General features: G+C 47.8%; 1 protein-coding gene across 1 annotated transcript in view; it reads right to left on the bottom strand.

Moving 5' to 3' along the window:
* The window catches only part of LOC129329866 (uncharacterized), a 31,710-nt gene that overhangs the window by 11,591 nt on the left and 4,402 nt on the right, over positions 1-15,717 (bottom strand). The window contains exons 2-3 of the mRNA XM_054979577.1: positions 7,627-7,929; positions 5,116-5,233 (exon numbers count right to left, since the gene is read on the bottom strand). Of these exons, the coding sequence (XP_054835552.1) occupies positions 5,116-5,233; positions 7,627-7,929 (421 nt within the window). The remainder of the gene's footprint in view (positions 1-5,115; positions 5,234-7,626; positions 7,930-15,717) is intronic.

The raw sequence follows: 15,717 nt of genomic DNA, 5'->3' as shown, positions 1-15,717 counted from the left end.
TTTCCCTTTCTGTCCAAACATCTTGTACACATGCGGTACCACAGTAAGCACCCGATCCTATCAGGGATGCATCAGTGGTCACTGTAACCTCAGGATGCTGGTAACCAAACAGGGTCCCTTTAAACAAGTTGTCATCTGACATCCACCAGTCAAGGGAGGATAGAATAGCCCTAGGTATGGACAACTTGAGAGACGGAGGATGACGTAAGGCGTCATACCTCCTCACGATCCAATTCTGAAGCGGGCGCATACGCAGTCTAGCAAAGGGGACCACAGAGGTGGCTGCCGCCATATGCCCCAATAAACATTGGATGGTGCGCACAGATTGGAAACGATTCCTTTTAAACATGGATACCAGACCCTTCAGGGACTTAGCCCTCTCAAGGGGGAGCAGTGCCTTACCCTCTACAGAGTCCAAAATTGCCCCAATATAGGAGACCTTACGGTTGGGCACCAGCTTTGATTTTTCAAAATTCACCAGAAGCCCCAAGCGTTTGCAAGTGTTCAGTACTAATTCCACATCTTGCAACAGCTTAGCTTCTGAGTCAGCCACGATGAGCCAGTCATCGAGATAGGGAAAGATGGAACAGCCCTCCTCCCTAAGGAAGGAGACCACAGGAGCCACACACTTGGTAAACACCCGTGGCGCCGTGGATAGGCCAAAGGGAAGCACCTTATAACGGAACACCCTCCGCTGATAAACGAAACTCAGGTATTTCCTGTGCTCCTCTCCTATCCCCACATGAAAATAAGCATCCTTCAAATCAAGGACAGCAAACCAATCCCCTTTCCTTAGCAAGGTGATTACTGCTGACAGCGTGATCATTTTGAACTTAGTCACCCTTAGAAAGGCATTAAGGCCCCTTAAATCTAGAATGGGGCGTAAACCCCCATCCTTCTTGGGGACTAAGAAGAACCGAGAGAAGAAGCCTCTCTCTCAGAACCGTCATAGGCCACCTCTTCCACAGCACCCTTGGCCAAGAGCGACACTATTTCCGCATCCAGCTCTGCCATAGTATTATTAACAGCCTAGAGCTACACCTAGGCAGTTCTAAGAATTCCAGCCCGTATCCTTCATCAACGATTGTTAAGACCCATGAGTCAGATGTTATTGACTCCCAGTCAAACAGGAAAGGCTTCAGCCTGTCTGAAAAGTTCAAGGATGCGGCTGGATCACCCCATCAGTACTGCCTCCCAGGCCCCTGCTGATCTCTCTGCTGGGCCGGGGGTTGAGGCGTGCGGGGCTTGAAGGGCTTACGCCTCCTGGGCTGTTGTGCAGGAGTGTAGTGGCGCTGAGAGTAGGCAGGGTACTGCTGGTAATAGGGCCGCTGGTATCTGCCCTGATGGTGGTACGGAGTGTACCTTGCAGCGTATCGAGGCCTGGAAGCAGGCTTGTCCGCCAGGGTCAGTCCTAACGACCGGGCAGTCTGCCTGTCCTCTTTCTTTTTCTTCAGCACCTCATCAGTGGTCGTGGAGAACAAAGAGTCCCCTTCAAAAGGAAGGCCCTCGATCCTTGATCTCACTTCCTGTGAGAGAGCCGTCGACCTGAGCCAAGAGTGGCGTCAGAGGACCATCACTGAAGCCATTCCACGTGCAGCAGTGTCAGCAGCGTGGCTCCCAGCATTCATCTGCTGCTTGGACAAACGGATGGCCTCTGTCTGCAGCAGGGATACCACCGCCTTCTTGTCAGCAGGCAAATCCCCGACGTAGGCAGCCAGCTTCTCCCAGAGATATAATTGATAGCCAGCCATGATGGTCTGGTAGTTGGCTATCTGAAGGCCCAAGGAGGAGATTGAATACTGGCGCCTGCCCATGGCATCGATCTTCCTGCCCTCTTTATCTGGGGGTACGGAAGAGGGACCCGACCGACGAGGCTGGATCTCCTCAGCAACCAATGAGGAGGGTGGAGGGTGTTTCACCAATGGCTGCCAGGTGCCCTGTTTGATTTTATACATCTGCTCAATCCTATTAGACGTAGCAGGTTGGTCACAGGGCACCTTCCACACCTTCTCCACTATCTCCTCTACACCCTCCAGCATGGGGAAACCAATCGTAGCAGGTTTGTCTCCGTAGATCCGACGCAGAAGCTTGTCTTTGGTCTGTGGCGTGGCCGAGGAAATATCCATTTCAAGTGCCTTTGCCATGTGAGCCATCTGATCTGCGTAGATCCGAAGATCCTCATAGGGGGAGCTGGTACTTGGCGCTACGTTGTCGTCTGGGGACAGTTCCGACCACGACTCTGACCTGTAGTCCCCGACACTCTCAGCCTCCTCCTCATCGGAACCAAGTATCAACTCTTCTCCTTGGAAGGATGGAGGCAGCCAACCTTGCCTCGAGGTGGATGGCCTTGGTTCCGAGTAGTCGAACCCGACAGGGGCCCCCTTCCACTGGCAATGGTAGGCCGGAGGGATGTATGAGGCCTGTCGGTGCCGAGACTCCAGGTAGTGCCAGGAACCGATGCTCCCCGCTTCAGAACGGCGCTGACTCTGAACGGAATACGCCGGAGAAGGAAGAGTAGCTGGAACTGGCGACGGTCGGCTCCGATGGTGTGCAGCCGGGCTCAGATCCGTGACAGGGGAACAATCGCTATGGATCACAATGAAGGCCCCCGGATCCGGCACCTCCTCCGGAGCTGGCGAGCCCAGGTGAGGGGAAGGCGTGCGAGGAACCACCGGCACAGCTTCTTCAGTTGAAGCCCGACGTGGTGACCGAGAACGCCGATGCTTAGCCTTCTTCGGTTTCTTGGAAGGAGGCTCAGAAGAGGCCCTCGGAACCAAAGCCCTTTCGGTAGTTGCCCTCTTGCTTGACTTCGACCTCGGATCCAATACCTTCCTGGGGGTCGACTTCTCGGCGGCGAGCTGATGTCTTGGTGCCTCAACAGTCGTCGGTTCCGCTGATGGCCTTGGCTCCGCAATCTTCGGTTCCGACGCCTTCGAATCCGATCGAGCCGATGAAACGCTTTGGGGCGGTCTTACCGACCCCTGTGCTGGAGAGGCCACCCTCGATGCCACAGCACTCATCGGCCGAGATTTCGACGCCGACTTTGCTGATGCCACTGAGCCCGCTCTTGAATGCCGTTCAGCAGAGGGGCTAGGGCCGGCCTTGGGGGATGGCAATGGAGTACCCTCGGACATTACTTTCCGCCACAAGGAGGAGTTCAGTCGGGCTTGACGCTCCTGCCGGGCCTTGTGGGTAAACTTTTGGCAAATACTGCATGCCGTAACGTTGTGGGTCTCCCCCAGGCAAAACAAACACAGATCATGGCCATCGGTCTGGGCCATTTTTGTGTGGCACTGAATACAGTGCTTAAACAAGGCCTTAGAAGCCATCATAGGGTCAGGCAAAAGGCGTCGTCAAACAGTCCGAGGTTATATTTACCGAGTCCAACAAGATCCAAATCAGTCCGAAGAAGAATAGTCAAGTCCAAAGTCAAAGCCAAAGAACCAGATCAAGCACTCAATCACCAAAAACACGGAGCTGCGAAGCAGACGTTCTCTCCAAGTGGCGGCAAGAAGAGAACTGAGGGAAGGGGCCGTTGGTCGCTGGAAGGACATGTGACCGTTTGGGCGGGAAACGGTCGCTGAGGCGCGTGACAAACGGCCCCTTCGGAGCTATAGAAGCGTTAAAGAATTTTCTGGCGGCTGGCCTGCACCTGCGCAGTCCCCCATGTGTGTCAGCACAGAAGAACGAAGATGAACATAAAGTTTTGCAGCATCAAAAGCATCTAAAGAAATTCTGGACATGGTTCTCAAAATGCCGCCAAAGAAAACAGGTGCTGGGATAGCAGCAGGAATCCTGCCGGGTTCCCTTAAGAGAAAGGATGGGGAGGACACACAGTGGCACAGGGTAAAGGAAAGGTTCTCTGGATGTGTTCATAAACGCTTGTGAAGGGGTGTAGCCAGAGCTGTGAAGGGGTGTAGCCAGAACACGGGGGAACGGAGTTCTGGCACCTCTTGAAAATGGTCACGTGGCTGGTGGCCCCGCCCCCTGAACTCCAGACAGAGGGGAGTTGAGATTGCCCTCTGCGCCATGCGGTGCGTAGGGCAATCTCAACTCCCCTCTGTCTGGAGATCAGGGGGCGGGGCCACCAGCCACGTGACCATTTTCTCTGAGGGCAACCCACTGAGTTCTACCACCTCTTTCCCCAGAAAAAACGCCCTGAGTGTAGCCATACTTTGGCAAGGCTCCTGAGAAGTAGAAAATCCCTCCTGAATGTGATGTTAGGATGTGGCGAATGGGAGGGCTTCAACATTTCATCGGGGAGAGATAAAGGTTAGAATGTGGATGGCTGATAGATGGAAATCTCTCTGTGGGCTTGGATGATGAAGGCCCAGTTCACACATGCAAGAGAATGAGGTAGTGAAACACTGCAAGTGTCAGAGCAGAATCCAGGGGTCTGAGTTCAAATCCCACTCAGCTATGAAGCTCGCTGGGGGTCTAGGGGCCAGCCAGCCCCACCTACCTCACATGGTGGTTGTGAAGGCAAAAGGTGGGAATCACTCATGCCATCCCATGGAAAGACAGGATCAATATGTATGTCATGTACACCAGCATACCTGTCATAATTGTATCCTGCATTTCATACTGGTCATTGCTGTTTGCCAGAATTATATACTGTATTCTGTGTAGATCCTCTGAGAGTGTCTTAATTGCTAATAATTAAGACACTCTCCGTTATCTGTTGAAAATATGTACTTTCTACCAGCAAGTGTCCTTGGAGAGGAGCTGCTAGCAGCGCACATTGTTTCTTTTCCCAGAGACTGGGATATTTTGCTTTGAACTTCATGTAGTCTAATCTGTTCCTAAGCAACTTCTTGGGGGTTTCATGCCAGAATGTCAGCGGACCCCGAGGGGTGGGAAGTTTCCTTGTAGTTAGTAATGCCTTTGTTTGAATTGTCACTTCTGCCAATTGCCACCTTCGGGTGAACACCCTGAACTGTATGGATCTCAATAAAGCTACTCCGACTGGAACACCTGCGTGTTAACTGTGGAGGGCTTGAGGGACCTCACTGCTAGGGACTGACAACGCACTTGACAGACAGATGAAGGGGTGCAGTGAAGAAGAGGGGAGAAGCTAGGAGGGCCAAAGCAACCCAGGATTGGTTCTTTTCATACCTGTAAGTGGTGACGAACCAAGTGTCCAAGTGAGTCTCTGTTTCCAGTTTCCAGGTGCAACGGACAGCGCTGGCGTAGCTGCTGGACAGGCACTGGACAGAAGGTTTCTCTGGTGGATCTGCAGAAAAAGAAAGGAGAGGGGCAGAGGCCCATGGATGGGGGCATGTTTTGTAAACCTCCCCCCGTTCCCTAACCGTTCCTATAATTTGCAGGGTTTGGTCTCCCTTCCTGGGAAAGAGTGAAGAGCCAGAGTCTGAGGGGAACGTCATTTCAGGGTCTGCATTGCCTTCAGGCCCACCACCTCCACTCCAGAGCAGTTAGGTATAATTTGTTGCGCTCGTTTCTGGCCCCCACCCCACTGGGTGTGTCCCCCCCCCCGCCCCGGCTGCTGCCCTGATCTTCCAGGCCCCACCCTGTAGCTCTCACGCTCCGTAGCCTGCATCTCAGGGGTTCTGGAGACCCCCACTGTGCTAAGCAACTCACTGGGCTAGTCTCTCTCTCTCTCAGCCTCAACTGCCTTGCAGGGCTGTTGGGAGGATAAAATGAGGAAGGGAGAACCGACAGAGGTGCCAGCCCTGCCCTGGCAACCCTCAGGAGCTCTGTGGAGAGAGTGGGTGACATGGCAACAACTTTTGTGTGTGTGTGTGTGTGTGTGTGTTTTATTCAGACTCCGGTGAGAGGTGGGCCTGGAGTCTGGACTTTGGTGTAGTGAATATTAAGTGGGGGTTTTTTGCTCTATATTGGCCCTTTGCCTGCCAGTGGAAGTGCTGTGCTTGGGGGAGGGGGCAGAATGAGGTGAGCGTTAGAGCCAGGGCTTTTTTTCAGCAGGAATGCGGTGGAAAGGCGTTCTGGAACCTCTTGAAAATGGTCACGTGGCTGGTGGCCCCGCCCCCTGATCTCCAGACAGAGGGGAGTTGAGATGGGAGAGCAGAAATTTGCATGCTCCTGCCCGTTCTGGCTCTTTCTCCAGCCAAAGTGATGTCGATAAAATAAAGCTGCTAAACACCAGGCCAGTCACAGGCAAAACATTCAATCCTGGATGAGAAGGCTGGCCTGGTACGTATCACTGAGGCCTAGCTGGGGAGGGGTTAACCTCTCCCAACGCAGTGAGACATCTGCAGAGGTCTGGACGGTGGGCTGGTGGTGTCGCTATAGCCTTTAGTGACTCGATCCCTAGCCTGGGACTCTTGCCAGTTTCAAGGCTGCGGGCCCAATGTTGGGACTGAACGACAGCTCTGGGACTCTGTTAGTGTACCGCCCGGCCCACTGACCCCCACGCTTCCTGCCTGAGCTGACCGGGTGGTCTCAGGGTAGTGTTGAGGACCCCTAGGCTAGTTGCCTTAGGGGACTCCAACATTCATGCTGAGGCTGTCTTGACAGGAGTGGTTCAGGAATTGATGGCCTCCATGACAACCATGGGCCTGTCTCAAGTAATAACTGGCCCTCCGTATTGTGAGGGCTCACTCTTGATCTGGCATTTTGTTCGGGGCAGGAGGAACATGATCTGAGGATGGGGGAATTGACGATGGTTCCAGATCATGGTACCAGATCATGGTTTGCTTGGGTGAAGACTTCCAAGGATATCAAGAGACGTAGCAGGGGCTGGGGATCTCTTCAGTGGTCCACCCCTGGAGTCAGGTGGATCCAAATGGCTTTCTGATGGCTCAGGGGCATTTTCCTGTTGACATGCTCTTGGCGATAACCTAGTTGACCTCTGGAATGAGGAGACGGCCAAGGTGGCTGACACCGATCGCTCCAGGGTGCCCACTCCCCAATGTCAGAGCGCAGGTTGCTCCTTCTGAAATTGGGCTGGTGGCCCCCCGGGAGAGGGCCTTCCTCGCTGTGGCACCAAAACTCTGGAATTCTCTCCCCAGGGAGAGGCACCTGCGCCCTTTGCTACCTGTGCCATTTTCTGACAGCAGGTGAAAACTTGTGTTTTGTTTGACATTCCCTCAGTGATTCCCCCCCCTCCATATCCCATGTTTTATTTCTTGTTTTTATGTCTTTGTACACGTTTTAGCTCTGTTTTTAATTTTTATTGATGTTTTTAATAGTTTTAAAATGTGATTTTATTATCTATGCTTTAATTTGTTAGCCGCCATTTGTTGGCTGTTTGTGTAAATTTTGTAAATAAATACATAAATAAATAACGTCACTTCCAGGCGATCCCCCAGAAGTGACAGCCTCCCCCCGCCCACTGCTCTAGGAACGCCCCCAATCTCTATGATGATGACCAAAGAAACTGGGGAGTGTCAGGGATGCCGCCACCAGAAGTGATACTGCAATATCAGCCTGTCTCGTGTCCTCTTGCTGGGAGAGCGAGGATGAGCATAGGAGAGTCGGTGGGCAGGGCGGTGGCCTGCAGTGGCAGAGCAACCTGGTAAACCTACAGCACTGTGCACACGGTCATGAGTGCCTTGGAGGAAGGGCAGGATCAGAAATGTGCTGCTCAGAGAGATGCAAGAGATGGAGACGTGAGACAAAATGCACCCGTAACAGCTTTCTACTCACAGCCCAGCTTCAGATGAACTCTGTGCAGCGCCTGCCCCGTTGTGGGATCGTGGCAACTGTATTCTCCCTCCTGAGACAGGCTGGTGTTCCACAGGGCCAGTTTGCCATCTTCTCGCACTGATGCTTTCAAAATGGGCCCTGCTATGCCGTTCTTTTGCCACTCCACCATGGATACACCTTCTGGGATGGGGCACTGCAAGACCACTTCGGCAAGCCCTAGAGCAGCATATTGCCGGTCCAGGAGATCTCCTATACCACTCCCCCCACCCCCAGAAATAGGCAAATGGTTAGTGTATGACCCATCTGTATAGTGTCAAAAACGATCCTTTATGTGCCATATTGGTAACCCGTCTTTCTTCTAAACCAGGACCTCCATCCCGAGCTGCAATCAGATGGCAGGAAGTGAAGGAGCCAGAGTTACTGCCTGCACCAACATCAGGGCTACGGACAGCAGCTGCTGGGAAGGGAAAACCAGCTGAGCACCAGGAGGTAATAAGGAAGAAGCCGAGTCGGAGCCCTGGAGGAAGGTCTCCCCCCTGAATGACCTCGCACAGCCCTCCCGCTGCTTCTCTCAGAGTGTGTGTGTGTGTGTGCGCGCGCGCGCAAAGGACGGCAAGGGTGTGCTGCTCTGGGCCTCTGGGCGCTCGCCTTAGCAGCAGGCCCTTCCAGCGAAGGCAGTAAAGCACAATGGTGACTGTAGAAAGGTTCACGACTCATAGGGTTGCCAACCTCCCGGCGGGGCCTGGAAGCCTTCAGACTGCAGGGATCAGTTCCCTTGGAAGAAACGGAGGGTGGGCTCTATGGCGTTATGGCTCCGCCCCCAAACTTCTGGGATTTCCCCAGACGAGAGGTGGAAAGCCTAGCAGGTGAGACTGTGCAGCTCAGCACTGCGTGGAAGATCACGGCTCCATGCCCCCTACAAACCACAACAGTTTTTATTTGGTTTTCCGCAGGCCATTGGTGTTGATACCACAGGCAAGCTTACCTGTAATAACAATTAATTGTATGCTGATGGACCTAATACCAGCAGTTCAGAATTGCTTAGTAACTTTGAGAAACCGTGTTTAGTTACATTGAGAACTGAAAGCAAGAATTCAGAGCTTTGTCTCAGAAAATAACAGTATTTTCTACAATAGCATTGTTAGCAATATTGTTAGCAACAGCACTGTTTGCCCGATACGTTCAGTCAGAAAGGAATTCTAAAAGGTAAAATACTCAAGTCAATGGCTTATACTGTAGTTTCACACATGCGCAAATGTGATATGAGCTGACTTTGCACTAAAAAGGTGACGTGCGTGCTGAAATTTCTAACTGCGACATAGACTAGGAACCAATCATAATGTAATTAAGTACACTGATATTGTGATGTCAAACGTGCTATAAAAACTCTGCTGCTCAAGGGAGGAGCCAGAGGGAAACAATTTGAGGGGCTTCTCAGGCCTGGTTTCCCTCCCGCTGTTGCAACAATGAAATACATCTAACCCTCTTCGTGCTCCCGGCCTGCAGTGTCTTATTGGGGGGGGGGGCACTGGAGGAGAGAGACTTTTTCAGGCATAACTGTGGTTCCACTGAGTAAGGTTTTGTTTCTTAATGGACATAATCTTCGCACTATGTCAGCGTTCTTGTTTGCTTGTTTTGGTGTTGAACTGGATACGTTTTCTCTGTCAGAACATAGTGACGGGCTTTCCCATGGGCATAGCTGCACTGCATACTCGGGCTGGGCCATTCCCTCTTCCCAGGGGGCCCTCAGGAGTTGCCTTTGAAGGGAGCATAAAATCACCTGTGCCAGATCAACGTCAGCAAGGTACGCTGGAGGGGAGAGGCCAGGGGAGTTAAAGAGGTGTAAAACTCACACGTGTTATTGTGGGATTAGCAAATATTAGTAAAGACTATGGATTAATCATAGCAATAATAGTAAGCTAGCAAGAAGCATAAGATGGATTCTTTATGTTTTAAAGTAACTGGTCTCTGTCTTTAGCCACCCCCCCTCTTCTCCTTAGCTGTACATGGAAAGAAAGAATGTCTATCCTTGAAGATAGATAACTGGACCTTCCTGCCAGTATGTGAACAGGGCAAAGCTAGAAACAAAGGGAGAATTATAAGTTCCACCCCTTCCCCCTTTTTGGAGAAGAGAGTGTGTAGAAAAGTAACCAGTTGTGGAATGAAGGAAGATGCTGCTATGGAGACCAAGAAAGGATGGTACATGATGTTGTCGCGAGACTGAACGGTGGACAATAGTCCAATGTAAAGGTATAAAAGTGATCAGGTGCCTTATTCTGAATGTGACTTTCGTTTCTCCAAAATGATGTCACAAGCCCTTAAAAGAAGCATGTGCTCCTTTGTTCTGTGGTACATTCTAAGCTCATTTTGTAAGCTGGTACCCTATATTTGCAAATATACTCTGTTACAACAGCCCTTGTCTGTCTCATCTCTCTTTTGCTCAGAAGATTGGAAGGGGCAAAGGGAAAGAGCACTTTTTGTGCAACAGAACTCTGGCGACCCTAAGATGGGACTCTCCAGCGCATTCTATCTTTGGTTGCAGAGTATGGACTCAGCTGAAGACCTGGGATTAAGCGCGCACTTTCCCATTTTTGGGGATTTCTCTGGCTTTTTCAGCTGGCCCATAAAGCAACAGGCTGGGGCGCTGTGAGAGCCCTCTAGAGACAGTCAACGACTAAACACCGCTCTCAGAGCGAAGGTGAGTGCCCCGGGGCTGGAGAAAACAAAAGCGCTTCAGAAAAATGCCGCCTCTGTAAATCCGATAGTTAGCCTCCTGAAGGAGCTGCGTGTGGGAGGTTCGAGCAACGGAAACTAGTGAAAGTAAGATTTCTAGGGGGAAAGCCCCTAGACTGTGTGGCTAAAAACTGGGAAATGGTTGCGGGAGAACCTGAAGAGTCCAGTAGAAGAGCCACAGGAGTAGTTGTTCTTTTGGTCTACCTGACAGTGGCCAGTGTATGATATGTATCATGGGATACATTGGCCAGCAAGCTGGCTTAGTCAGGTAATAAATCTGTCTGGGACAGAATTCTGTTGAGTAAGTGGGGGATGTAAAATGGTTAGCTTCCTAGAGTGAAGCTGTGGTATTCCCCCTTGGGTCTTTGTAAAAGACTCCGGATTTTCAGGGTGACGCCCCTGATAGGTGTGGTTAGAAGTAAAAAAATAAATTAAAAAAAAAAGGAGAGAGAGAGAAAAGTCTGAAGCTGTTTGAGTTTGGAAAATACTGTCTGTTTTCATCTGTTAACGGTTTTGGCAGCTTTAGAGACATTAATGAGTTGGTCTCAAGAATTGTGGGTTAGTTGGTTTTCTTGGTAATTGTTACATGTTAAGTGTTGAATGTTTATTGTTACTCGTTTTGTGAATGAGTGAGAAGCGAGTGTGTTTGTCTCTGTCCACTGATAATGTTGAGAAAGAGAAAGCTAATTTGAAAAAGTGTTAAAAAAAAAAAAGAAGAAGAAGAAGCTTTTGCAGCCTAAAGGACTGTCTTTGTTAATGTGCCAAAGTTTTCTGATAAAGTTAGCTGTTTGGCAAATGGTTGGGTGTCTACGTAGAGATATTTTTTCTCCATGGCACCTGCATGCTGTGAAGGCACTTTTACCTTTTATCTTTGGTTTTGAGATACTGAATTTGAGTACATTTGGGTTGGTTTGTATTGCTTGTATTTGAATTGAATTGTTTGAAAACAAACAATGAGAAAGAAAAAAAATTGGAAAAGGAATTGAGAGGAACCAGATTCCTTTAGAATGCATAGTAGAAAATTGGGAATCAGTAAGGAAAAAGTTCAGTGCCCCCCCCCCCCACTGTTGAAAATCTGATAGCCTATTGAAAGGGAAGGCAGCTGCCAGTTGCTCTCCTTGCTTTTTGGAGCTTCCTCCATGGCAGAGGGAGGAGGAGGGAAGAGGGGTGCTAGATTGTCATAGATCCAGAGGAGTTAGCCGTGTTAGTCTGTAGTAGTCTTAAAGGTGCTACTGGACTCTTTTGATTTAGATAACTTTGTGTGCGTCTATGCTTAACAAGTGTGAATTAAATTTCAGTGCAAAAAAAAAAAATTGTTAACTCCTTTGCACATCCAAGCACTCTGTAGTTTTATTTTACTTGCTGAGTGGAACAGGCTGTTTCTTTCTGCCTGAAACCACCTGCAATTGAACAAGGTAGCAAGCAGAAAATAATCAGAATGGTAGAATAAATTTAAAAAAAAGGGGTTAAGTTAGTGATTATAGGTTATCAGGCTGAAACACTGAAAGAATAAATTTTAGCAGCAGTAACTCAACATTGGCGAGATATTACGATTAAGAGAGCCAAGCATGTACAACTCTCCTTTAGAATGGAGCAAGGGCAGCAAAATGCAGACTGCTCCTGTGCCCTACCACAATCCTATGAAGAAGGAGGGTAGATTTTTTTCCTTTGTCTTTTGGGCCATGGAATCCGGTTTTGTGCTAGTTTCTGTGTTGTGGTTCTCAAAATCGGGGTTTCTATCTTATGGTTTCTGTGGTCCTATGTGATGGCTAGATGCCTCTTTCTCTGTTTAGCGATACTCAGAGAATTTTAGTACATGTTTCTTAAGTAAAGATCCATGTGATTTTTGAATCCAATTATCTTAAGAGAGTTGAAATAGGAACACTAAAGGAGAAATGGTATGTTAAATTTTGTATAAGATAAAGGGAGGAAGAGAGAAGAACATATTCATATATGAGTTAGAGTCAAAGAATTAGAGAAGGAAAAGTCAGAAAGTTAAGGTGTTGGAATGTAGGTAAGGAATTTAGATAGATAACAAAAAGAGGAGAAGGAAAAGCTAAAATATTTTAAGAAGGATTTTTGTATGTGTTTTAAGTGGTATGTATTAAGTATTTAGGGAAAGTATAGAAAGGAATTTTAAGAGGGTTTCTTAAAGTTGTGTGGGATAAGATTTTTTAAAAAGAAAAAGAAAAAGAGAGAGAGATTTTTTTGTAGTCTTTGTTCATTTGCCATTTCTTATCCAGTGGTCTCGGTCCACTAGTTTTGGGCCATATGAGTGTCTAGGAGAGAGAAAAAAAAAACCGGGAATTTATTTCTTCCTATGATGTGAGCTTATTTTCTTTTTCTTTCCTTGGGACTATCATTGTGAAATTAATAAGTGAATACAATTATTCCAGCTTTGTTTACTGACGCTTTGATATTCCCTTCTGCATTGTTTAAGAAGGGCTGATCTGTTCTTTTCTTGTAAAGTGCCCTCCAATGTTGGACAAAATCGAGAGGGTGCAGAGGGTGCAGAGGAGAGTGACAAGAATGATCAGGGGTCTGGAGACTGAGCCCTACGAGGAAAGGCTGAGGGCCTTGGGAATGTTTAGTTTGGAGAAGAGGAGGTTGAGAGGGGACATGATTGCTCTAAATATTTGAAAGGCTGTCATTTGGAGAAGGACAAGGAGCTGTTCCAGTTGGCAGCAGAGGGTAGGACGCGAAGCAATGGGCTTAAACTACATGCACAAAGGTACCGGCTGGATATTAGGAGAAACTTTTTTCACGGTTAAAGTAGTTCAAAAGTGGAATCAGCTGCCTAGGGAGGTGGTGAGCTCCCCTTCACTGGCAATCTTCAAGAAGAGACTGGATGAATACTTGTCAGAGATGCTTTAGGCTGATCCTGCACTGGGCAGGGAGTTGGACTAGATGGTCTGTATGGCCCCTTCCAACTCTATGATTCTATAAACTTAGTTTTCTCCTGTCAAGCTCAGGTTCTATATTTTATTTATGGTTGTAACCAGAGAGACGCCATATTAATCTTTGTTTTAGTTGTGTTTAGTTATGTGCTTCTTGCAGGTGCCTGAATCAGTGCCAGGAGGAGAGAGACAAGAATGTTATCGCCTTCACGCCTTCTTGTGCGTCCTTGGAAAACTTTTACTTCTCACACTCCGGCCTTTTGTTTTAGGAATGGAGGGAAGGCTGGGGCCCAGTGGAAGGGCTTACCTTGTAACTATTTTTGTGTTAGTCATTTTTGATAATTCCACAGCTCAGCCAAGATCAAATGGTGCAATGTGGATTCCATCTGTATGTTTAACTATCATCATAAAAGCCCTTTTGAAATCAAAGGACTATTGTCTTCTTGCAGATCAGATAGACTGCAGCTTTTGGCACACCACAGTCTAACATCTCCTTCCTAGTGCCTAATAGTTAAAAGAGATTATGACTGAAATCTCAAATTGTCCCAACATATGTATGTAAGCTTAAAAGTTATAATGTTTTGCCTTTGTTAAGAAGCAACAACGTGCTGTCATGTTGGGTTATGGTTTAGAATTATATGGGTCCAGATAAATGTAAACAAATTTGATAGGAGTAAATCTGCTCAAGAAAAAGCAAATTCAACCTAGTATAAGTATCCAAGAAAGCAAGGCTATAGAATTAAAGGTGTTATGTATTGTATTACCTTCTCTCATCTGTAATCTGACCTGAAACTGAAATTTAAAGTATATTTTCAAAGATCCTTGGTATTGTTTTCCTAAACAATTAATCATGATTTTTGTGTTTAAAGATGTTTCTTTCAGGAGTGAAGAGACCACTAGTAAGCAGAAAAGGCATGTAGTCATCTGGCTACCAAATTTTTTATTTTGTTTTTTGGATCTGATCTTTCAAAATCATTGGTTTTTTTATAGAGAGACAGCAAGTGACTCCATTCTTAAGCCATCCTCGGTACATAACTTCATCCATGTTCATGAACCAGGTCCTGAAACCAGCATCAGAATGTGATTAACGTGGTGCACTAATGTGGGGGAATTGAAGTGGTAAGCTCACTCCTAACCAGAAAGACTGCATGGTAAAGATGTGATAAGACATGGGCCTCTCAATCCGATGTGCTTTCATGTCAATGCTCAGTAAAAAGAATAAAAGGAGAATGTGGCTTATTGCACTACAAACCCCCTCTTGGCTTTGGATGTTGACTTCTGGAAAAACAGGTCCTGAGAGAGAGAGAGAGAGAGACCCTCTTAGGGTGCTTGTATTCCAGTCCCCCGCTCCCAACTGTCCTGTTTATTTTTATTGGAGTCCTTGTAATCTCTAAAGGTTTTGTTTATCCTGACTAGCAGGAAGGGCCTAACAGGTAACTCACTTGTTTGTTCCTGCCAACACATGCCCTCCTAGCCTCAAAAGGTATTCAGTTAGTTTTAAATTTCTAAGAATTATTATTGTTAAGAGGCATAATGAAAACATTAGTGGATCGTGCAAGACGGATATGTGAGCCGCACTTGCTAAATGAGGAAATTAATCATCTAAACCACGCACTTCAGGCAAATGGCTACTCCAGAAATGAAATCCGAAGAGCAATCAAACCCAGGATGAATCAAACAACCAAGGAAAAACAGTCTCCTACAGGAAAAGTGTTTTTGCCATATATCAAAGGAATTACTGATCAGATGGGAAAGCTTATGAAAAAGCATAACCTTCAAGCAGTATTCAGACCCACCCAAAAAATACAACAGATGCTACGATCAGCAAAAGACAGCAGAGACCCCCTCACCTCTGCAGGAGTATACCGTATACCCTGCAGCTGTGGACAAGTTTACATCGGGACCACGAAGCGTAGCATCCAGACAAGAATAAAAGAACATGAAAGACACTGCAGACTTGGACAACCTGAAAAATCAGCAGTGGCTGAACATAGCCTAACTCAAACAGGGCACAGTATCTTATTCCAGGACACCAAAATACTGGACAACACTTCCAACTACTTTGTCAGACTGCACAGGGAAGCCATTGAAATTCACAAGCACAAGCAAAACTTCAACAGGAAAGAAGAAACCTTAAGAATGAACCGAGCATGGTTGCCAGTTCTGAAAAACACCAGGCTAACAAAACATTCTATCCTTGACAATAGCCCTGCAGAGAAGATTAGCACATCAAGTACCAATCCATATGCAAAAGAACCTCCTCAGGATACAGTGAAGCCTCCCACCATTAGCATTCCACACCCTGGGAAACTCTTACAGGATGACTCAGCTCAACCCCACCCCTCCTGAGTAGATACAAATGACCTACATCTTTTCCACACTGTGACACTGAGAGATCTCTGTCTTTTGGTGCTACACCTCTGAAGATGCCAGCCACAGCTGCTGGCGAAACGTCAGGAAC

Source organism: Eublepharis macularius, chromosome 5, assembly GCF_028583425.1.
Source record: "Eublepharis macularius isolate TG4126 chromosome 5, MPM_Emac_v1.0, whole genome shotgun sequence".
In the NCBI taxonomy this organism is placed as follows: domain Eukaryota; kingdom Metazoa; phylum Chordata; class Lepidosauria; order Squamata; family Eublepharidae; genus Eublepharis; species Eublepharis macularius.
The sequence above is the reverse complement of the archived record's forward strand: the minus strand, read 5'-3'. Positions and strand labels throughout refer to the sequence as shown.